At 58.4% G+C, this 22,280-nt stretch overlaps 1 protein-coding gene across 5 annotated transcripts in view; it reads right to left on the bottom strand.

The window, feature by feature from the left end:
* Nucleotides 1-9,276: 9,276 nt before the first annotated feature.
* PAK4 (p21 (RAC1) activated kinase 4) overlaps nt 9,277-22,280 on the bottom strand; it is a 42,858-nt gene continuing 29,854 nt past the window's right edge. For 4 of the 5 annotated variants that reach the window (XM_047711362.1, XM_047711365.1, XM_047711364.1 and 1 more), the window contains exons 2-10: nt 19,952-20,025; nt 18,545-18,803; nt 15,270-15,719; nt 14,606-15,055; nt 13,131-13,264; nt 12,874-13,000; nt 11,646-11,771; nt 10,752-10,886; nt 9,277-10,312 (exon numbers count right to left, since the gene is read on the bottom strand). In XM_047711362.1, the coding sequence (XP_047567318.1) occupies nt 10,157-10,312; nt 10,752-10,886; nt 11,646-11,771; nt 12,874-13,000; nt 13,131-13,264; nt 14,606-15,055; nt 15,270-15,719; nt 18,545-18,748 (1,782 nt within the window). In that variant the 5' untranslated portion in view covers nt 18,749-18,803; nt 19,952-20,025 and the 3' untranslated portion in view covers nt 9,277-10,156. Of the gene's footprint in view, nt 10,313-10,751; nt 10,887-11,645; nt 11,772-12,873; nt 13,001-13,130; nt 13,265-14,605; nt 15,056-15,269; nt 15,720-18,544; nt 18,804-19,951; nt 20,026-21,040; nt 21,062-22,280 lie in introns of those variants that run through there. The other variant, XM_047711366.1, reaches the window with a different exon arrangement.

Here is a 22,280-nt window from a genome sequence, read left to right as displayed (position 1 = left end):
TAGGGCACAGACACCGGGCGCAGACATGAGGCACAGACACAGGGCTCGACCCCAGGACCCTAAGATCATGACCTGAGCCAAAGTCAGATGCTTAACCCACTGAGCCACCCAGGTGCCCCAGGAGTTCTGGCTTTATGGTGGTGGTTACATGGGAGAACATTTGTCAAAACTCACCAAGCTATACATTTGAAACGGGTGTGTTTTCTTGCATGTAAGTTATACCTCAATAAGGCAAAACAAAAAGAATACAGCAACTCTGTCTCCATACTAATAAGAAAATATCTTCAAGCCTATTAAGTGAAAAGAGCAAGATGTCCAACAGTGGGCCGCATAGGCTGCTATTCGTGTGAAGAAAAAAATAGGGACAGAAAACAAGGATCCCTAGTTTCCCATCCCTTTCTACCTCTTGTTCTTTAAACAAATACTTAAGTATTAAGGAATAATAAGTAATAATACTTATTAAGTAATACTATTACTTACAAGCCCTGTGCATCAGGGATATAATGGTGAAAGGACAGACAGATTCCTGTCCCCATGGGACTTCTGGGCTTGTGTAGGGAGGGATGGACTTCAAAAAGTCAGGGAGCAACTCGTTAACTGACAAATGGTATCAACGCTTTGGAGGTGAAGAACAGGCTGTGAGGACAGAGAAAAGGAGCCAGAAGCCTGTTAACTAGGGTAGTTAGGGAGGACTTCTCGGAGGAGGTGATGTCTGAGCAGAGACCTGAAGAAGGCAAAAGAGTTGAGCATGTTCCAGCAGGGAACAGCAAGTGCAAAGGCCCTGGGGTGGGACCAAGCTTAGTGTGTTTGGGGAACAGCAGGGAGGCTGGAGCAGAGGGAATGTAGGGGAAATGAGATCCACGAGACAATGGGGCAGCTCCTCGGTTTATCTTGGAGGTAGGTAAGTGTAATGCACTCTAAGTGAAGATGGGAAAGGAGGAAACATAACTCATCTCTGGCTGAGAGGGGGTCTGGGGAACAGCGAGGAAGGTGATGAGCCAGAAGGTGGCCAGGGCCAGAGTGAGATCATGGAGTGGCTGGTAGAGGACAGATTCAGGGTCTCCTCTTGACTGGCCTTGAGCGGTGGACAGAAGGTGGCCCCATTATGCAAGAGGGGAAGACGGAGGGCAGAACACATGGGATGGGGGGACAGGAAATTGAGCATTCCATCCAAGATGTGTTAAGCATAGGACATCCAAAGGGACAGTGCCAGGCAGTGACTGGATGTATGTGGCGGGAGTTCAGAGAGGTCAGGGTGGAGACACACCTGGGAGGCATCGCCATGTCTCCAGGTGAAGAAATGAATGAGCTATAACAGTAACAATAATAATAACAATTGTGGAGTGCTCACTCTGGGCCAAGCACCACTCTATGGTATTCCATGATTTTATTTTTATTTATTTATTTTTTTATTTATTTGACAGACAGATCACAAGTAGGCAGAGAGGCGGACAGAGAGAGGAGGAGGCAGGCTCCCCGCTGAGCGGAGAGCCCGATGTGAGGCTCGATCCCAGGACCCTGGGATCATGACCTGAGCCGAAGGCAGAGGCTTTAACCACTGAGCCACCCAGGTGCCCCCATGATTTTATTTTTTAAGATGATATTTTTAAGTAATCTCTACTCCCCATCATGGGACTCGAACTCACAATCCTGGGATGAAGAGACGCTTGCTCCCTTGACCAAGCCAGCTGGGCACCTGCGTTCCATGTGCATTAATCAAATGCGCCCACTATCGTAGGTATTGTTATTATTAAACCCACTTTAGTGTGAGGGAATGGGGGCACAGAGAGGTAAAGTGACTTGTCCAAGGTTACACAGTGCGGAAGTGGCCAAACTGGGATCTGAACCCTGACAGCCTGGCTCCCAGAGTCTGCATCCCTGGGCAGGGCAGCTCAGTTTGGAGTCCAGGCTCCTCACGCTAATGTCTGCCTCCTGGGGTAATCCCTCTTATCAGCCATCTGGCCATGGTTCTGCTCTCCTTAGAACCCTTCCAAGTAAGGTAGCAGTCACAGGTTCTGGGGGTTAGGATGTGGACGTATCTTTTTGGGGACCGCCATTCAACCCACAGTGGACACGGATCCCTCCGAGGACAGGAGCAACGTTTTGGGAGGCAGAAGAGCCTGGCTCCATGGTTCTCAAATTTGACTGGCTGTCAGAATCCTCTAGAAAGCTTGTTAATCACAGACATCTGGGCTCCAAACCCTGCTCCCACCCCCAGTTTCTGATTCAGTAGTTCTGGGGTGGGCCGAGAGATGATGCTGGTCTGGGAATCCCACACTAAGAACCACTGTCCTGGTGGTTCAGAGGGTAAGTTAGGCTGCCTGAGCTCAAACAGTCCCCACACTGACCCTGTGTGTCCTTTGGGGGAAAAGCTTCCCTTCTCCAAGCCTTAGTTTCCCATCTATAACCTGGGCTAACTCCTCCCTGCACAGGGCTACCTGCGGTGACCCACACTCTCTTCTCACTCATGGTGACCCAAATTTTGGCTGGTTCTTGACCCTCCAACTTCCTTTCTACCTCAGGGCCTTTGCACACATTGCCCTGGTGCCTACCAAGCCTTCCTCTCCATGCTTCTGTGGCTGCCTTCATCTCCATTCAAATGTCACCTCTTCATAACACACACCCTTCTGGCTTTATTCTGCCCGAGAATACAACCTTGCAATTGTTCATCATACATAAAAATACATCCCAGCCAAGGTCAATTTCTCACCCTCCTGCTATTCTCTAGCGTCACACCCCGTTCTTTCTTTCTTGAACTTAGTGTGATTTATAAATACCTATGAGTATGTGGATCTGTTCACTTGGTCATGAACTGTGTCATCCCATGAGAATGTCAGCCTTGCCAGGGCAGGGCCTTGGGCGGGTCTGGGGTTTTTTTTTTGTTGCTTGTTTGTTTGTCTGTCCCCAGCTCAGGTCTGACAAAGACTGGTTCCTCTGTTTGCTGAGCAAGGAGGACAAGAAGGCCGGTTCCAGGAAGGAGGGGAGGCTCTGTCTGGTTGAGAAAGCACGTCCAGCCTGTGAGTCTAGCTCCCATAACTTCCACTCCAAAACCAGTATGCCCCACTCCCCTCAGCGCCCAGTCCTACTGGTAGAGAGAGAATGGCGGGGTTCTGGAGGGCAGGCACCTGGGGGCTTTGGGAAACAAATAATGGGTTTTCCACCGGGGCTGCAGGGGGTTGAGGAAGCCCAGCCAGGTCTGGCCGGAGGCAGGGGATGGGAGAAAGAAAGATGAGCTGGGTTGGGTGCTGTCTTCCCCAAGTAGGAACCACAGGGGTCTGGTGGAGGAGGTGGTGAGCCAGCTTCATCCTACAGGGGGCGACAGAGAGGCAGGGATGAGGTTGGAGAGAAGGAGGGAAATGGGAGGGGGTTAGAGGGAAAGAGGAAGAGGGGACCGTGGTGTGGAGGAAAGCAAAGAAAGACAAAGAGAAAGTGACCAGGACGAGGTTGACGAGAGGCGGGGAAGAATCTAGAAGGTTAGAGACACCGAGAGGGCATTACCTGGGGCAGAGGGCAGGGCGGAGTCCAGCGGCAGGTCGGGGAGGAGACAAGACAGATGTATACCAGATAAATTTGCCCATATGCCAAATATAAAATATATACAAGATCTCTACTGTGGCATTGGTCAAAACAGCCGGCAGCCGCCAGCTTCCCGGCGTCCGGTGTCCGTGGTCTGGGACTGTTTCCATAACTCAGGGCTCACATGCCCCGTGGAGGATTACTCCAGCCACTGACCGGAGCGAAGTTGCTGTTGCCATTCCCAACAAGGAACCATCACCAAGACACAGTGTTAGGGAGGAAAAAGCAAGACGTAGAAGGATGTGGACATTATGCTAACATTTGTGCAAAGTGGGACACAATCTGTGTATGCATGTAGGTCTTTCCTGGTCCCTGGATACATTCCCGGAAGAAAATGCGAGAAACTTCTACCAGGGGCCACCTCTGGGGACGGGGTCTGAGAAGAGAAGCAGGGAATGGGGGAGGGAGGGAGGTTGATTTTGCAACTTAACCCCTTTGGAATCTTCTGCATTTTGCTCCGTGGGTTTGGGTCACTGCTCAAATACTAAGTGTGGTTAAGTGATAGAATAAGGGAGAGACAGAGAGAGACAGAGAAAGCCAGAGACAAAGGAACAGGAAGAGAAGGACGGAGGAAGAAAGGGAGAGGGTTTACCTTTGTTTAACCTGGCAGGGTCCCAAACTTCTGTAGATGTTGTCCCGACTCACTCCCACTCACTCCCAGCCTTCTCTGAGCTTCCTTTCAGGGTCCTGGCCCTGGTCAAGTTGACACTTTCCTATTGGGTCCTGTGGCCCGTCAGGTAATGAGGGGAGCCCTGCCCAGTCCTGGAGGCTGTGGCCTGAGGATCTGCAGAGATGGGGGGCGGGGGGGGGGAGTGGTGGTGGTGGTGGTGGTGCGTATGCTTGGGTTCCAGTCCCGCCTCTTCCCCCTGCCAGCTGTGTGACCTCAGGTTGGTGACTTCGTGTGTTCGTTCCTCAGTCTCCCCCACTGTGAAATGGGTTTGAGGAAAGTGCTTGCTTAGGGGACAGCTGCTGAGTGGGTGGTGTGTGTCTCCTAGAGCTGCCCTAAGGAATCGCCGCAAACCCATCGGTTTAGGGGGGCAGAAAGGTGATATCGCTCGGTCCTGGAAGCCCAAGTCTGAGATCAAGGTGCCAGCAGGGTCTTGTCAGCCACCTCTGAAGCTCTGAGGGGAGACTTCTTGGCGTCTTGGAGCTGCCGGTGCTGTTCGATCCACCCCGTAGCCCTCCCGTGTCCGCCTCCCCCGGGCGTCGCAAACGTCCCTCTGCTTTTCTTTTCGCCCCCCATTTTTTTCCTTAAGATTTTATTTATTTACTTGACAGAGAGACACAGCGAGAGAGGGAACACAAGCAGGGGGAGTGGGAGAGGGAGAAGCAGGCTTCCCACCGAGCAGGGAGCCCAATGTGGGGCTTGATACCCGGACACAGGGATCATGACCTGAGCCGAAGGCAGATGCTTAACGACTAAGCCACCCAGGCGCCCCTGCTTTTCTCTTCTAAGGACATTGCCGCCTCACCCCCAGCCAGATAACCCAGAGTGATTTCACATCGCAAAATCCTGCATCACAGCCTCAAGGCAAGGGCCCTTTTTATCCACCTAGGTTTGAATTTACAGGTTCCACATGGAGTGGCAGGGGCACCATTCAAAGCACGAAAGGGTTAAATGGGGTAAACTAGGTGCTCAGTGAAGCCCTGGACACTGTCTTACTATTTTTTTTTTTAAGATTTATTTATTTGAGAGAGAGAGGGAAGCGGGGAGGGGCAGAGGGAGAAAATCTCCAGCAGACTCCGCACTGAGTTTGGAGTCCTACTCGGGACTCAGTCTCACAACCCTGAGATCCTGACCTGAGCAGAAATCAAGAGTCGGAGGCTCAGCCAACTGAGCCCCCCCAGGTGGCCCTTACCCCCACTTACGATCTTGAGGTATGTTAGCTCTGCCCTTGATCTTGCTGGGCCCAGATACTGTTCCGCACACTGAGTTGGTTGCCTATCTTTAAGATTCAAGAACTGTCACATGAAAATGGGGATTTCTTGGGGCGCCCGGGTGGCTCAGTGGGTTAAGCCTCTGCCATCGGCTCAGGTCATGATCTCAGCGTCCTGGAATCGAGCCCTGCATTGAGCCCTGCATCAGGCCTCTGCTCAGCGGGGAGCCTGCTTCCTCTCTCTCTCTGCCTGCCTCTGCCTACTTGTGATCGCTGTCAAATAAATAAAGTCTTAAAAAAAAAATCACCTGGATAATTTTCCTTTAAATACCTGCAACCTTGCCCCAATCCACACCCTTTGTGCATAGGACAGACCTTCAGCATGACCTTCAAGGCTTTTATTCCTCCCGAGACTCCTCTCATGTTCATTTATTCTTCCTCTTTATTCCCTCTCTCTCCTCCTTTCCCACGGGGAGCCATTCTATTATGTAAATGAGTCACCTTTTTAAATCTTGAAAAACGGGTATTACAGTTTTATGTTCCTAATTTGTAATCGACACATGTGGCCTGGTATAGATCCTGACTTTACTTTCCCCATCACTGGTCTGGCTCTCCCTCCCCATGGGCACACTTGGTCCCCGGCTCCCGAGGACTGCACGGGAGTCCTTGGCGTGTGGCCCCTGTGTCTCCCATTTGCTGCCCTAGAGGGGACACACGGCACACAGGCCACCTCCAGCTCCCACCCCATAAACACTGCTGCAGTGAACATCCGCGTGTGTGCTCCCCCATAGGGTCCCATGATTTCTTTGGGAAGGGATTCAGGAGTGGAATTATTGCGAGATGCATACATGCAATAATTCATTTGACAAAACCAGACTCGAATCTTTACCAGGCTCGTGGTAGAAGGACAGCGTGTTGAAATGTGCCTTCCTCCGATTACCAGTAAGTTTGAGCCCTTGTGCACACCCTGATTGGTCTTTTGGGTTTTTTTCTTCTGTAAGTTGCCTGTTTATATTCTTTGCCCATGCTTCTATTTGGGTTGCTCTTTTCTCATAAAAAAAAAAAAAATCTGATACATGTTAGACTCTGAAAAAAAATTTTTCCCCTTTCTGAAGCCTATTACATTTGGCCATGATGTCCTTCTTTGAACAAAAGCTTTACATTTTCACAAGTTCAATTAATTTTTTTTTTTGACAGTTTGTTCCACTGGAGTTTTAAGAAGTCCGTCTCTGCTGCTGGTCATCAACTATTTTCCTTTGTCACCTTCATAGTTTGTCTTTTAGAGGATGTTTAATCCATCAGAGAAACTTTCTCCAGGGGAACTCAGATAATGAAAAGTTCTCATATCTAAACAGTCTAGTTAGTAGCCACTGGTTACATGTGACAGTGGAGGCTGTGAAATGTGACTAGTGCTACTAAGGGACCGAACTGTTTCATTTTATTTTGTTAATTTAAAATTAAATAGCCACATGTGGCTGGTGGCTACCTTCCCGGGAAGCACAGAGCTAGGGTTCTTTTGTCGTGATGTTAGGTAGGGAGCCCGTTTTCCTTTTCTCCAGAAAAATGAACCAATTTCCCCAACACTATTATTAAACAATCTATTTTTCCCTCCTTGTTTCACGGGGGCCAGCCTTGTCATATATAAAGTTCATCCTGAATAAACTTGGATTTGCCTCTGGGCTCTTCAGAGAAGCCCGGGGAGTCTAGTTTAATGAAGGTGGAGAGTCTAGCAGAGGTGGAGAATCACAATTCTACAGTATTAGAATTTTTAGTCAGACACACAGCCGCCGAAAATAAAGACTACGTTTCCCAACCTCCCTTGCTGCCGGGTGCAGTCACGTGACGGAGCTCTGTCCAATGAGGCAACGGCGCAACCGTCCCTAAGGGGGCGTGGCTGCCTCTTCTCGTCCTCAGGACCCATGATTCAGCCTGGGGTGTGGCCTGGGAATCTGCATTTCCATAAAGTTCCCAGGGATGCTGCTGGTCCGGGAACCACGCTTGGGAGAACCACTGGTCTGACTTGTTTCACTTACTCATTTTGAGTCTCTGTAAACACACCTCTGATCTACAGGTTAATACCTCCCGGGCTTCCCCTCCTGGGCCTTTGCAGCTTGGAGCACAGCGCCCCCTGCTGCCGCTGAGGTAACACTCACTACTTTGTGTGGGAGGCCGTGCGGTCAGTACCATCTGGACAAAGCCGGTCCCCAGGGCCATATCGCCGCTGGGGCAGGTGTCTGTTCTTGCTCCGCCACACTTGCCCTTCTGAGTGCGCTCTTGTCCCCCCGACGCCTGACGCGGACTCCCTCGCCAGCTGGGATCAGTGGGGGTATGGGGCCTCCGGGAGCGCTCTCTCGAGGCCACCCAAAACCATCCTTTAAACTGCAGTGACGGCGATGGAAGGTGACAATCATGGTTGAGTCCCCATGAAGCCGAATGTTGGCTCCTCCACCAGGTAATGACCTAGCAAGGGACCTCCTGTCGCCCCCCCCCCGGGGGGGGTGGGAGGGGGGAAAGATCCTTCACCCGCAGTGGAATGTCCTGGAGCGCCCCCAGGGGCCCAGGGAGGCGAGGCCCTCCGGTTGGGAGGGCGTGACTGTGTGCCACCCTGTTCTTCCTGGGTTGTGGAATCGCGGGCGTACCAGCCTCTGAAAATGAGTCGGGCTGCTATCCTTTCCCTGTTCTCTGGAACAGTTTGTACAAGGTAGGAATTGCGTGATCCTTCAAAGTCTGGTGGAACTCATTTGTAAAAGCATTCAAGCCCAGGGCTTTTTCTTTGGTGCGTGTGTGTGGGGGGGGGGGGGATGTTACTTTGGTCTTTTCTTGTTTTCTGTTTCTCCTTATACCCATTTTGGCAGAGTTCTTCCCAGAGCTTAACAACTCCACCCAGGCACCCAACACATTCAACATGGCAACAGCTGCTTCCCTGGGGATGTTTAGACCTCTGAGTCCCCATCTAGACAGAGCCTGTTGGTGGCCAGCCCCAGGCACAGACATGGCACCCCAGCTTTGGGGACCCAGGGCCCGTGGAGAGGCGTGCTCTGGAGTGGGCGCAGACAGTGTACCCGAGCCAGCATCTCCGCACGTCTCCCGCCCACACAGCAGGCGGAGGTCCCTGGTGCCAGTGGGTGGTGGGGTTTGCTGCTCACGCTGCACTTGTCCCCAGGGAGCTGCTGGTGGGGGGCCCCCCCACCTCTTGGGTTCTGGGGAAGACGCACACAGTCCAAGCTCACACCAGCCTGGGGTGCTCAGTGCCCAGAATACAGAAGCAGCACCGTCCTGAAGATGCCAGCCAATTCCTTTCTCCCCTTGTGGAGACCCAGCCTCAGCCTCCTGGGACCTCGATTTGGAGGGAGGGATCTGGCCTGTGGAGTATCCCTAAGGCTGGCTGTTCCAGATCCATCTGCCTCCGTCGAGTCCTCAAAAGCCCACCTGCCCACTGACCGATTCTCTGAACGACCCATTTATTAACATCAGTTCATCAAGGATCCTTCCTACCCACCGACTATGCTCAAGACAAACAACCTTTAAAACAAGATTCCAGCAAATCTCTGATTTGGCAAACTGGTTACTGCAGCACACGGACCCTGGGGGACTGGCTGTTTGCAGGCCAGGGGGTGAGTCTGGGTCCTGTCGGCGGGGCACTACGGGCTGCTTCGACCTGGGGCTCCCCACCCCCCAAGACATGACCCTTGCCCTAAGATGGACTGGAATCCTGGGGTTCGCCAGCCTGCCCTCTCTCCGTCCTTGAGTCCCTCCCCCAAGTCCCGCACCAAGAGGACCCGGACAGGGAGGGGCCGCTACACACACTACACGCACACGCAAAACAAGAAAACATTTTAATTGTAAAACTAACTTGAGGGAGGGGAGGGGAGAGTGGGGCCGCACCAAAGGGCTTGGAACCTGATTCTTCAAGCAGTGGTTCTGTCCCCGGTGCCGCCCCAAGGGGGCAGGGACCATCTGTCCCCAGGTTGGGACAGGGGCTAGTGTTATAAAATGACAATATAAATAGACTTCTAGAAAAGAGGAGGCTGTCCAGGTGCAGTAGTCATCTGCAGAGGCTGGGGATGGGCAGGAAGCCCTGACCCCCATCTCCCCAGCAAGCCACCAAGAGGGGGTGCAGGACTCGGGGAAAAGGCCACTCTTCAGACATTCATGATCGACCCCCCCAATGGCTCGGGGGGGGGCAGGGGGCTGCGCTGTATGTCAGGCAAGGCCTTAGAGACACCCACTCGCAGGCTGGAGGACAGAGCAGCTGGACCATCTGCACGGGTGTGTGTGCACACATGCGTGCACACACACACACGCGCACGCACACACACACACACGCGCACGCCTCTCGTAGTGTTCTCTCCACCCATAGCAGCCCCCACTGCAGATGATTTCCAGTGATAGGGGGGCTGTCTGTCCTTCCTGGAAGACAGGAAGACACAGGGAGGGACCATCCCGGAGGGTGGGGAGGCTGGGAACCCTCACTTGCTCCCGCGAGTCCCTGTGTTTTGTTTTGTTTTTTTTTTTTAAAGTCACAAAATCAAACCTGGAGTTCAGTAGTAGGGTCCTGCACGCTCCCCGACCGCCGACAAGGAGGGCGGTGCCACATGGAGTGTCTCCTGGGTGGGGAGGAGTGGGGGCCTCCCCGCGACTGGCCCGTGGTGGGACAGGGGTGACCCAAGGGGCTCTTTGGTTCAGGGACAGGGCACTGGGCCTCATCTGGTGCGGTTCTGGCGCATGAGGGGCACGATGCTGGCGGGCGGGCCCGCTTTGGCCAGGAACGGGTGCTTGAGCAGCTCAGCCGCTGTGGCCCGCTGGGCTGGGTCACGCACCAGCAGGCGGTCCAGGAAGCCCTTCAGGGAGGGTGACACCTGTGGGGAGGTGGGGGAGAGAGTCAGGGATGGGTGTGAGCACCAGCTCCGCTGCTCACTTGCCACTGGGCCCCAGTTTCCGCCTCTGTCAAATGGGCCGACAACATCCACTGCCTGGGGGTAGGGGCCAGGAGGGCCCAGGTGTCTAGAGCTTGGCCCCAAGGAAAGAAACATATCAAAGACCCCAGGGGCTCATTTCTTCTCCATTTTCAAGGTTTGCAAGGAGGTGACAGTGGCTGGGCCCCAGAAGCACCCCTCTCTTGCCAGGCGAGCCATCTACCAGGAAGGCTCCTCTCCCAGACCTGGCTATGCCAGCCAGCCGAGGGTCAACCACTGGGGGATGGGTAAGGGCTCAGGGAACCTGTAGGGGAGGGGGCGGGGAGCCCAAAACAGAGGGAGTGTCCCCTCCCCTACACCACTTGCCCAACCGGGGGCCCACCTTGTGCAGGTTTTTCAGTCGAGGTGGCAAGTTGTCCCGAATCATCTTCATGGCTTTGAGGGGGGGCTCGTTGAAGTAGGGGGGCTCCCCATCCACCATCTCGATCACCATCACCCCCAGAGACCAGATGTCTACCTGCAGCGGGAAAGGGACAGGAGGGCTGAGCTGGGCTCGTTGGGCCGGTGGTAGGAGAAGCCACAGAGGGGTGGTTGGTTCTGCCTTTGCCTCCTCGCTCCTGGAGTTCTTGGGCCCCAAACATCCTGACACCCAACTTGCCAGACCCACAAGCTCCTCCCCCAGGGAGCCCTCAGAAGGGTTCTGCCCACCCAGCACCCTCCCTCCCTCGCTCTAGGGAGCATTCGGGTCCCGTGGCCAGTTGCCTAAGCAGCATGGTTGGGACACAGTAATTGGCTCATGACTGAGCCAGTCAGAGCCAGCCCAAAGACTTTTACAGGCAATAGCCAGGAGCACCCCGGTACTCACAGGCAGGGGGATGGGGTCCCAGAGTTGCCAGGCCAGCTCTGCCCTGACTAGGGGAGCACCTGCCTGGGTGAAGACTACCCGGACCAAGTCAGGACTGGGGAGGGACAGAGCACAGGAACGCCGGGCCTGAAGCCTGTCACTTGCCCCTATGTCACAGTTCTTGGGACCCAGTGCTTTCAGGTTTTGCTAAAGCCGAGCGGGTTTTGTCAGCACCGGGCTGGGCTCATCAGGGATGGGTGCATACACGCATGCCTCCCTCCTCTCCCATAGGACCATCCCCAGTGACCCATCTCCCACACCGAGCCCCACTCCACCCCCAGCCCCACTCCACCCCCAGCACTCCTGCGGCTCCAGACGGTCACAGTGTAAACCTGTGCTGACAACAAGACAACCGGGCCACCGCCAGCTTACCTCTGGCCCATAGGGGAGGCGAGAGATGAGCTCTGGGGCCATCCAGTAGGGCGTGCCAACCAGCGACTTCCTCCGTGGTACCTCCTTGCTGACTTGGGCGCAGAACCCGAAGTCCGAGAGCTTCACCTGCAGCGGGGTGCAGGCAGTGGGGGGCGGTCAGAGGTGTCTACCTACTCAGTTCCCTGGCCTTGGATGTTCTGGGCCTCCACGGGGCAGCCTAGAGATTAGAGCCAGACCACTGGGTCCCTCTGCCTCCTCCCAGCAGGGGGCCCTTAGGTGTGTCACCTCCCCATGGGAGATCACACCGTGTGCCTTCCTGACAGGGTCTGCCCTGGGGCCTTGGGGTAAGTGGCCTGAGTCCTACAGGTTCCAAATGTTGCGTAGGGGGGCTGAGACCCCAGCTGGCTCCCAAAGCCCTTGCCTGGGCCCCGGTGTCCCTGAATGCAGCCCTGGCCCGGAGAGGATGACAGCTGTGACTTACTCTGCTAACCACCACATGCCCAGAACCACACATTTCCACCTGCTTGGGAGCCACGGGCCCCCTTCCGATTCCTGAGGATACGTGCGGATCTTCCCCATGAAACGTATGCACACGGCGTGCACACAACTTCAGGCTCACAGATGTCCCCCAAACACATCTGTGGAGAGCTTCAGGTGTTTGGGGATTCCAAATGAGACTCCCCATGAAAGAGAGCCCACCCCGACCCCTATCTCTGCCCAATGGCTTCACTTCCCTGGGGGAAGGCAGGCGAATCACCAGCGAGAACTTGGGGACAGTCAAGGACTCCCTCCCACTGAAAATCACGTCCACTCTTGGAGTAGAAATGCAGGTTCTGGGCACTGGGGGGCTCATCCGTGGGCCTGAGTCTGAGCCTCAGTCTAGAGAAGCGGAGACAGGAGCGGGGTCCACGGCCCACGGCCACATGCTCGGCTGGGAACAGCTTCTTGGTGGAGGAAGAGCCGCGGCCAACACCCCAGCTATCTCCTGGCCTCCCGGGGCCCAGTGCTCGACCATAGCTCCCGGCACCCTGGGCCAAAGGCGCAGCCTCCTCCGGCCTGGGCCCCTCCGTGACTGCGTGCACAGAGCCCCCCGCTGACTGGGTCTGATTCGGGGCTCTTGGCCTGAGGAGTGAACAAACTTCTTGCTCCTCAAGCCGCCGAGCTAGGGGTCAGGGATGGAGGGGAGCCAGGGAGAGGCAGAGGGAACCCAAGCCACCCCGCTCCTCACCCTGCCATCGTGGGTCAGCAGGATGGAGTCGCTCTTGATGTCGCGGTGGATAACTCCCTGTGCATGGAGCACGGCCAGGGCCTGAAGCACGGCCAGGCACACGGCGGCGATCTGCTCCTCGTTCATCCTGTGTGGGCTGGGGGTCAGGGACCGGAGGCCCGAGGGGAATGCCGCCCTCCTGGCCCAGAGACATGGCTCCCACCCCGAGGGGTCTGAGAGGACACAGTGGCCCCAGGGAGCCTGGGGTCTGGCAGTACCTGGTGTGAGTGACGATGTCGGTGAGGGCGCCGCCCTCCAGAAACTCCATGACCACCCAGAGCTCGTCCCCGACCAGGTAGCTGTTGTACATCTCCACCACGTTCTCGTGCTGGTAGTCCCGCATGATCACCACCTGGGCACCGGGTGGGGTCAGCACCGCCGGCCCCTGCCACAAACCCAGCCACCCCCCAAGCCTGCCTCCCGCCTCCCCTCCTGCCTGGGCTGGGGCCCTGCCACACCAAAGGCCCAGCCCACTTGTCACTCCCGCTCCTTGTCACTGTCATTTGTCACTGCCCTCCTCTGTGCCAAGGCCAGGAGACCCCAAAGGCAGCTTAAGGCCTGATGCCTGCATTGTGGGGGTTCACTGTCCCCATACCCCATTTCTGATCCTGCTCTCTGACCAGTCCTGAGCTGGTTGGTCTCTGAATGGCCCTGCTGACCGGGCCGGTGTAGGGAAAGGGGCGCAGACGAGAATGTCTAAGCACGGGGCTGAGTCCGCGAGACAAGCAAATACCAGCCAAGGGCAGAGTAACAGGCTGGGGGGATGGGTTCAGGGAAGAAAAGCCCTGACAGCAAAGCCCAGGGGGAGATAGGAACGGGACACTCACCGGGGTTCCGCTGAAGAGCCCACGGTGCGTCTGCAGCGCGGGGAGACTAGGGGGCCGGGGGAGGGGTTACAGGGAGAGCTGAGAGACCAGGAGGAGAGAGTTTCGACCACCTCCAGACCTGACATCCCGGGACTCCTGCATTGGAGTCCAGGGGCTGCTGCCAGCCCGGATTCCTCTGGGGAAGGAGCCAGGAGTTGGCCTTTGTAAAAATCTGGCAGATGCCACCGGGAACCCCAGCCAGAGACTGGACACAACCAAGGACCTAGATGGGAGCCAGACCTCAAACGCCTGCCAGAGGCCACGCCCATGTCCCGAGGACACTGACAGGTAGGATAGGGGAGCTGCAAGGGTCAGTAAGGGGGGCGGAGAGGCAGGCCGGCAGGCCCAAAAGAGCCCTGTAGCTGCTGCGTGGGGAACGCCAAGGGGTTACCCAAGAGGGGACGCCAGGGCAGAGCCGGCGGGAGAGGACGGGCCTGCACAGCAACTAAGGGGCTACGGTGGGAGACGGAACCAGGGGAGGGGCAGGGCTGGGGGAGAGACTCTGGGGGCTAGTTTGGGACTCGGTGGGTATGAAGGACCTGGAAGTCCCACGAAGGCGGGGCTGAGGGGCTCTGGAGTTGGGGCTCCAGAGAGGCAGGGGTGGGTATGGGGCAATGCGGGGCGGGGAGGTGACAGCCTGGGGACGTGTGAGGAGTAAGGAGAGGAGACAGGCTCAAACGTAGCCCTGGGGACCCTGGCGCTGAATGGCCTTCTCCCATCCTCACCCTTACAGGAGCCGGACCAGCATGGGCCTCCAGACCAGCTGGTAGAGGGCAGCAGGAGGAGGGGGAAGGCGGGGCCGGAAGGGGCTGGGAGGGCGGGCCCACCTCATTGAAGAGGAGCTCACGCCTCTGCTGCTTGCGCAGGTCCATCTTCTTGACCGCCACCAGCCTGCCCGAGCTGCGCACGGTGGCGATGCACACGATGCCCGTGGAGCCCTCGCCGATCTTGATGAAGTTGTCCAGGTAGGAGCGAGGGTCGCCAGGGTCCACTACCAGCTGCAAGGCAGCCCGGAACTGCTCGTGCGACACTCGCTGGGGTTCCCGCTGTGGCGAGCGGGGCCCGGGGGGCCCGGGGGCCGGGGGCCCGGCAGGGGTAGGGGCAGCGACAGGGCGGGCTGGAGGAGCCAGCTGGGGCTCAGAGGCATGGGGCCCCAGCACTCCTGGGCTGGGGGGTCCGCGGGCTCGGGTGGGAGGCCGGGAGGAGGAGGAGGAGGACGGGGGGACCGCCAGGCCCCCGGCCGATGGCCCGTTGGGGGCCAGGCTATGAGGCTCCCCCTGCAATAGAAAAGACAGGCAGCTGTTAGTGGAGGGGCAGGGGGCCAGCTCTGCTCCCTGTGTGGGAGAGGGGCCCTGTCTGTGGGACAGACACATGGCAGTCAGGATGGAGATGGACAGTGGGCTGGGCATAGGCTGGCGCTGGTGGGTAGGGAACAGGGGACATTTTGGACAAAGGGGCGGTGGGAGGTCCCAGGGCAGGGGGACTGGTTACCTGGACACCCCGGGCCGGGTGGTCCGTGTCAGCCCTCGGGTACGTGTTAAAGGGCCGACCAGCTGCCGCTTTGGCCCCACCAGCCAGACCGGCAGGTTGCGGGGTGCCGACGTCGGGCCCAGAGAGGGGGCGTTTGTCCCGGGAGGACTCCTGGGGTCCTCCTGAGCCCTCCCTGGAAGACTTGGGCCTCTTCTCCGGCCCCACCCGCCGCCTGTCACCACTGCTGCCACCCGCCTCGCTGCGACCGGCACCCCGGCCTTGGCTGCCCGCCTTCTCTGGGGCTGCTCTGGCTGGCTCTGCGGGCATCCCGTTTTCCTGGCGGGCACGGGCAGGTGGCGGGGGGCTGTCTCTCCGCAGGGAGTTGGAGCGCGTCACCGACATGTTCTCAAACTCGTCGAGTAGCAGCGTGAGGGCCCCATCCTTGGCGCCTTTGCTGCCCCGCACGATGGTCTGGGGTCCAGGGCAATGGCGGGATGGGGGCCGGGCAAGGAAGAGGAGGACACAGGACGTGTATCCGACACACAAGGACAGGACAACACAACACACACACAGAGACAAGACAGAGACGGAATGAAGAAATGCCATGGGGTGATGATGGGGCGGGGTGGGTGGGGGTGGCACCAGAGGGGCCCCTGCAGCCCCTCCCACACCCCCAAGTGGTCTGGTGCAGGAAGAAAGCTGAAGGGGTAACCTCCCACGGGTCAGGCTCTTGCCCCTGGACTGGCCAGTCCCCCTAAAAAGCGCCCCCGTCTCTCTCCCGTTCTCCAGCCTGGGGGCAGGTCTCTGCCTTGTGGGCGGGAGGGAAGGAGCGCAGAGCCCATGCCACCCCATAATCAGTCCTGGAGAGCTGCAAATTACAGGATGCTGGGCCCAGGGCCCGGCCTGGACTTCCTCCCTTGCTGCCCGCCAGGGCTGTTAACCCTAAACCCATTCTGTCCCCCGGAAGCCAAGGGTAGAGTACAGGGAGAGTCAGAAAGGACTGGGCCCAAAGTCCAGGAGCAGTGGTGGCAAATGGGAATTCCCACGTGGCCTGGTGAATGTAACATGTGCCCTGAATCCACCCACAGAATCCACCCAAACTTCGCCTGCCAAGCCCAGCACCCTGATCCTGGTCACGGCCACCTCCTCCCTCAAATAGAGTCAAGGCCTCCAGGAATACACCCCCATCTCCCATTCAGCTCAGGGCACACAAGCTTCCTCACTGCTCCTCAAACATACGAGGCACAGGCCCACCTCAGGCCTTTGCACTGGCTGTTTGCTCTTCCTAGAACATCTTCCCCCAAGTATGCCCTCAGCTCCTTCCCTCCTCTCCTCTTCCAGGCCTTTGCCCGAACTCAGCTTCTCAGAGGGAAGCTTCCGTTGACCACCCAGAGTCTAAAATGCCGGCCCCTAACACCCCCTATTCCCTTTCTCTGCAGCCCTAGAAACCAGCTGCCCTGATGCACCTGTCAGCTGACTGTCACCTGCCCCTCCTGTGACGTCCATGAGGACAACTTTTGTATTTGCCTGTTGTTCTGCTCTTGCTAATCTCAGTACCTAGCACGGTGTCAGGTATGTGTGCACAGCGTGCTCAAGAAACAGGGGCTGAGCCAGCGGGGGAGGGAGGTGGGCTGGGAGGGTGCCACAAAGAGCGGAACACGCAACCCCGGCCCTCTGCTCTCACTCACAGGCTAGCGGCGATGGGGGCCCAGGGCTGCCACACATCCTCAAGCCACGACTGCCTGCCTCCACAGTGCATGAAACCCACCTCCAGCCCACAGAGCCCCAGGGGCTGGCCCTTGTCTCTCCCTCCCACGCCCCGCCTCCTGGGGGCCTGGCTGCCTCCTTGCCTGGGCACCCTGTGAAGCAAGGTAGACAGACACCTGCTCAGGCCCTAGTGTTCGAATAAGAGGCCAAGAAGACTGGGGGCTGCGGGAGGGCCTGGGAAGACCTGGCCAAGGGGAGATTCCCAGCCAGGGGCAGCAAACACGTACCCACAGGGGCCCCAAGACTCTGCTAGTCCCCATGGCCCCTTGTGTGGCCCTTCCTGGCAGGCATGGGCCCAAACAGGACTCACGGCTGGCAGGCCAAGCAGGGGCTAGATTTTTGGGGGTCCCCTAGGGAGGCCACAGCCATCATGGAGGAGGCCCAGGGCCCGCTGGGGGACGGAAGCGAGGCAGGCGGGGTGGGGCCGGCAGGGACAGAGGAGCCAGCGCCCCGGCCTGCAGAGGCAGCTGCCACCCCCTCAGCCCCTGCAATTAGTCAGCAGAAGCCAGAAATACAGCCTCGGATGTGAAGTCTCCGCTGCTTTAAGCAGCAGGAAAGAGTTCAAAGTATTCAAAAGGCCTGCAGCAGAGGCACCGAGACCTCAGCGGGGCCGCGGGATGGAGTCCATCCTGGTGAGTGTCCTCGCGCTGGGCCCCGGAGATGTAAGTCAGCCGAAGGCCTGTCCCCCGCCGTGGGCCCGCTGACCAGCACACCCATCTCCATCTCCAGCCCCAGAACAACCCTGGCTGCGTGCCCCTGGCCCTGGGCCCTTCCTGGCTCCCACTGCCCCTGGGGTGAAGTCCGGCCTTGGAGGCTGGCTTCCCAGGCCGGGCAGGTTCACACCCTGCCACCAGCCGGCCTCACCGTGCCACGCCTGGGCGCCGGGACTGCACAGATGGCAAATGGGGTCTAAGAGCCTGGGCTGTGGAAACAGACCGTGGTTCAAACCCCAACGCCTCCCTTTTGCTCAAGATGGCCGGAAAACCGCCCCCCAAACCAAAAAGCCTCCAAGGCTTCCCATGGACTCTTTCCTTTGCTAAAAGGCTCTCCTTGCCACAGGACTCCTCCCTCAGCTCTCATGGCACAGCTCAGGTGTCCCCCTCCTCCACAAAGCTGGCCCAGACTGGGGGACGGGGGCAGGGGAGGCCGAGTCAGCAGCTCTCTGGGTGCCCCCAGCTTGGCCCTACCATGGGGATCTGTCCCTTGCCCAAGGACAATTTTCTGGTACTCGGGATGGGGCCACGGAGCCCAGGGAGAGGAGGACAACTCAGAGGCTGGTGTGGGGGGCTGCTACTGGGGTCAAGGTGGGAGTCAGTGTTGAGAGGCATGGGGAGGGATCAGTGGGTGGAGGGGTGAAAGGTCAGGACTGGGGCAAAGATTAGGGTAGGGCGTTGGGGTGTCTGTCTGGCTGTTAGTAGGAGGGGTCAACACGGAGGTGTTGGCCCCAGGGTCAAGCATGGGTTTAAGGCCTGGGGGCGCCGTGTGGGGTTGGTGTGGGGCAGGAGAGGCCACAGTGGGCACTGGCATACCTTGGGGGCCCCGGGCTGGATGGAGGTGATGCAGGCAGGGTCCACAAGGGGCTTGGGCCGGCGAGCCGACTCCTCAATCAGGCTCTGCCATTGGCGGGGCAGCCCCGTGAACTTCTGCTCGTGCTGGTCGAAGCCTGTGTGCACGCGGTGCTCAAAGTTGGATGGCGCAGAGATCTCGACCCTCTTCTTCTTCTTCCCGAACATGGCGCTGACGCTCTTAGCGCCGCGAGGGCGCAGACTTGGGCTCCTCTCAGCAGGCCTGTGGGAGGGGGCCGCTCACCAGAACCTGCCCATTTCTCTGGGCTCCTTGGGCCCTGCCCCAGTCCTGTCCCTCCTTGTCTCTTCCTTGGTCTCCCATCCCCCACAGGTGGCCTGAGGGACCCTCGAACAGGCTCCCCTGCTTAGCCCTCAGAGGCCCCTCCGACATGACCTGCACCTGTCACCTCTCTGCTCTCATGCCCCCTTTGCTCACAATGGTTTTCAAACCTCAGTGCCTTTGCACTGACTCCTCATGGAACACTCTTCCCTAGTATCCACACATGGCTCCCTCCTCCCACTCCTTCAGGTCTCAGAGTGGTTGGTGAATCTTTTCCTGACCGCCCCAAGTGAAGGAGGTGTCCCACTAGCTTTCCATCACAAAGCTTCACAGCACGTTTAACTCCTGAAAATTCTACTGTTCATTCTTGAGTTTACCAGTTGGATGTCTACACCCCACGCCCAACCCTTAGACTATCAGCACCAAAGGCCAGATCTCATCTGCCCAGTGTGCCCGTGACCTACCCCACCCCCAGTACAGTGCCTGGCCCGTAGCCCATGCTCAGTAACCGAGCGACTGTTCAACAACTGCTTCTAGTCCCTGTCCTATGCACGGCCCTTGGGAGCCTCACCCTAACACTCCCACTTTACAGACAAAGAGACTGAGGCTCAGAGAAGGGAGTTCCTCACCAGGGTGGCGCAGTGGGTAAAGTTCCAAGGTGCAGCGCATACTAGCAGACGCAACCACCCCTGCCTTTAGGCTCTGTGGTCTCCAGGTAGCACCTCGGCTGGTACCAGGCACTGTATAAATGCTCACCGAAAGCCAGTTGGAAAACCAAAGGGACCTCGGGGGAGAGGCACTGCTGTGTGTCCCCAGGGAGACCAGGGCGGTGAGGGGACAGGAAGTCAAATGGCCAGAGCACAAATCTCTCTCTGACACTCACTCTATGGGACCATGGGCAAGTGATGTGACCTCTCCTCCGTCACAGGACTGCTCTGAGGACTGACTGTGTTAACAGGAGCAGAGCAGGGCACGGAGCTCAGGCCCTGCTCCACTGTGGTAACTCCGGAGTGCTCCTAGCGGTGTCTGGGGGAGGGGGACCCCGGGTCCTGCACCCCCGTCCCACGCCTGGACCCCGGAGCCCCACAGACCTGGTTTGATGCTGGCTGTGCTAGACGTGCCCTCTGGCAGGTGACGGCTCCTCTTGGGACCTCGAATTACTCATCTGGAAGATGGGAAGAAAATATGCATGTATTCATTCGCTAACACCTCGCTTCTCTGTGCCCAGCCCTGTGCTGGTGGCTGCTTGTGATACGGTGGGGACCCAGACCAAGATCGCCTCCGACGGTCCAGGATGGTCAAGGCTGGGGTCAAGGAGGACAAAACCCAGCCTGAGGGATGGTAGGGTCGGGGGGCAGGGGAGGCTTCCCACAAGAGAGGCTGTGTGAGCGAAGACCCAGAGGATGAGGGGAAAGGCATCAGGCTGGGCTCTTTGCCGGCTTCAGGCTGGCTCCCCAAAGCCTGGCACGGTGCCCAACATAGGGTCAGCCCCAAATGCAGTGAGTCTTGTGACCTGAGGACTCTCTCGGGCGTCTGGGATGCTGTCCTCCAGACCCGGCTCTCCTCCCTCCCCATGCCATTCCGCCTTTCCACTGGGGCAGCTGTGTGAGGTCAGGAAAACTCGAAGCCAGCCCTGGCCCAGAGGCAGGACCATCAGTGGGTAGCCATCTAGGAGAACCGGTCCGGCAGCAGCCGCCCAGTTGGGAGGGGGTGGGGACCCAGCAGATAACCTGTCTCAACTGGTTGGGGCCTCCTGGGCAGCAGGTGGCCAGAGCCAGGTCCCGCCAGGGCTCCCCCAGCAGGTCCAGCTTCCTGTTGCTCTGGGGTCCCCAGCTGCCCGGATGTGGGGTACGGCGGCCCTGGCCAGGATGGAGGTCTCTTTGCCTCTGCCTCTGCCCCTCCTCTGCCCCCAACCAAGCCAGGAGCCCTTTCAGTGTCTCCCCCCATTCCAGCCCTTCCCTCCCACCTCAACTTCCATCCCCAGCCCCCCATCCACCCTGTTCTGGCTCCCGAGCCTCTCTGCTGCCCTCAGCCATCAGCCTGTCTCAAACGGGTCCTCGCCTTGTCCCCACAGCCAGACCTTCCCCTATCCTCCCACCGATACCCCACAGCTTCACCTCCACCTCCTTGCTGGGTTCCCAGAGGGGTCCCCACCTGGCACGCCTGGCCTCAGCCCTCACCTTGGCCTCTCTCACTCGGCCCTACCCATCCTCCACCCTGCAGCCCACAGCCCAAGGCACCAAGTCACTCGGGGAGTAGGATTAACCACGTGACCCCTCACTAAACCCAGGAGAGGGTGGGGCGACCCTATGGTGGGAGGAGCTCAGCACCGAGACCGGGTCGGGGTAGGCCGTGGGGCCCAGGACAGCCTCCTTAGAGCCCTCGCCCCCATAAAACCCAGGCGGCATCCATTCAGGCATCCACACACCGCACAGCCAGCCCCAGTGTATCCTGCCTTCGGGGCATGTGACCCCGCAGGGGAAGGGGATAGAGGGACACACCTCCGGATATTTGCCCGGACCACCCCCTTCCCTCTGGGCACAGCATGGAGGGAGGGACAAACAGAGGAACTGACTGTGTTTATAGTGCTCTCGGGCTCCAGCTCCACCCTGGGGCAGCCTCCAGCTCGGCGGCGGCGCCTCCAGCTCGGCCGGTGGTGCCCCCACCAAGTCCCCCACTCCTGACTCTACAGGGGCCCACAGTGGGGAAGGTGGGGCAGCTGTGACACAAAGCTAGGTGCCTGCACCAGGAGCATGGAGGTGGGCAAAGAGGGGGCGCAGGGGCTCCCCAGCGAGCTTGGAACCCAGGAGTCTGGCTGCTGTGTCCCGGGCCACCTCACCTTCTGTACTTGGGAGCCAAGCCACCTTGGGAGCTCACCGTGCAGCCTGTGGCCAGCAGCTCGGCCCCCTCATGCCTCAGTTTCCTCCTCTGTTAGGATAATGCCAGACCATGCTCCCTGGGGTTCTGAGTCACAGAACACAAGGCACTTGCCCATAGACACCCATCGAGCACCTACCGTGTGCTGGCCCCTCTTCCAAGCACCCCACCCAGAGCCCCTCGTCTCACCTGCACACGTGACCCACGAGGACGCAGCCACCGTGAGCCCCACATTATAGCCAAGGAGGAACGAGGTGCAGGGAGGACACACCACTCGCCGGGGGCCCACCGCCTGGCAGCAGAGTGCAAATGTGGCTCCAGGCCAGTCCTCAGAAATAAAGGCAGCGACGATCAGAGGGCCGTGCGCGCCGTACACTGTTGGCTGTCCTCACAACTGACCAACCCCAATTCACAGACCAGGAGCCTGAGGCCCGGAGCGAGGAAGCCCCTTATCCAGGGCACCCAGCATTCAAACTGCAGGTGGGCACCAGAGCCCTTGCTCTTACCTGCCTGGCTTACACTGAGGGCCGCAGGGACACCACT

The sequence above is a fragment of the Lutra lutra genome, chromosome 17 (genome assembly GCF_902655055.1).
Source record: "Lutra lutra chromosome 17, mLutLut1.2, whole genome shotgun sequence".
In the NCBI taxonomy this organism is placed as follows: Eukaryota; Metazoa; Chordata; class Mammalia; order Carnivora; family Mustelidae; genus Lutra; species Lutra lutra.
Note: the sequence above shows the minus strand (reverse complement) of the source record. Positions and strands in the feature narration are given on the sequence as shown.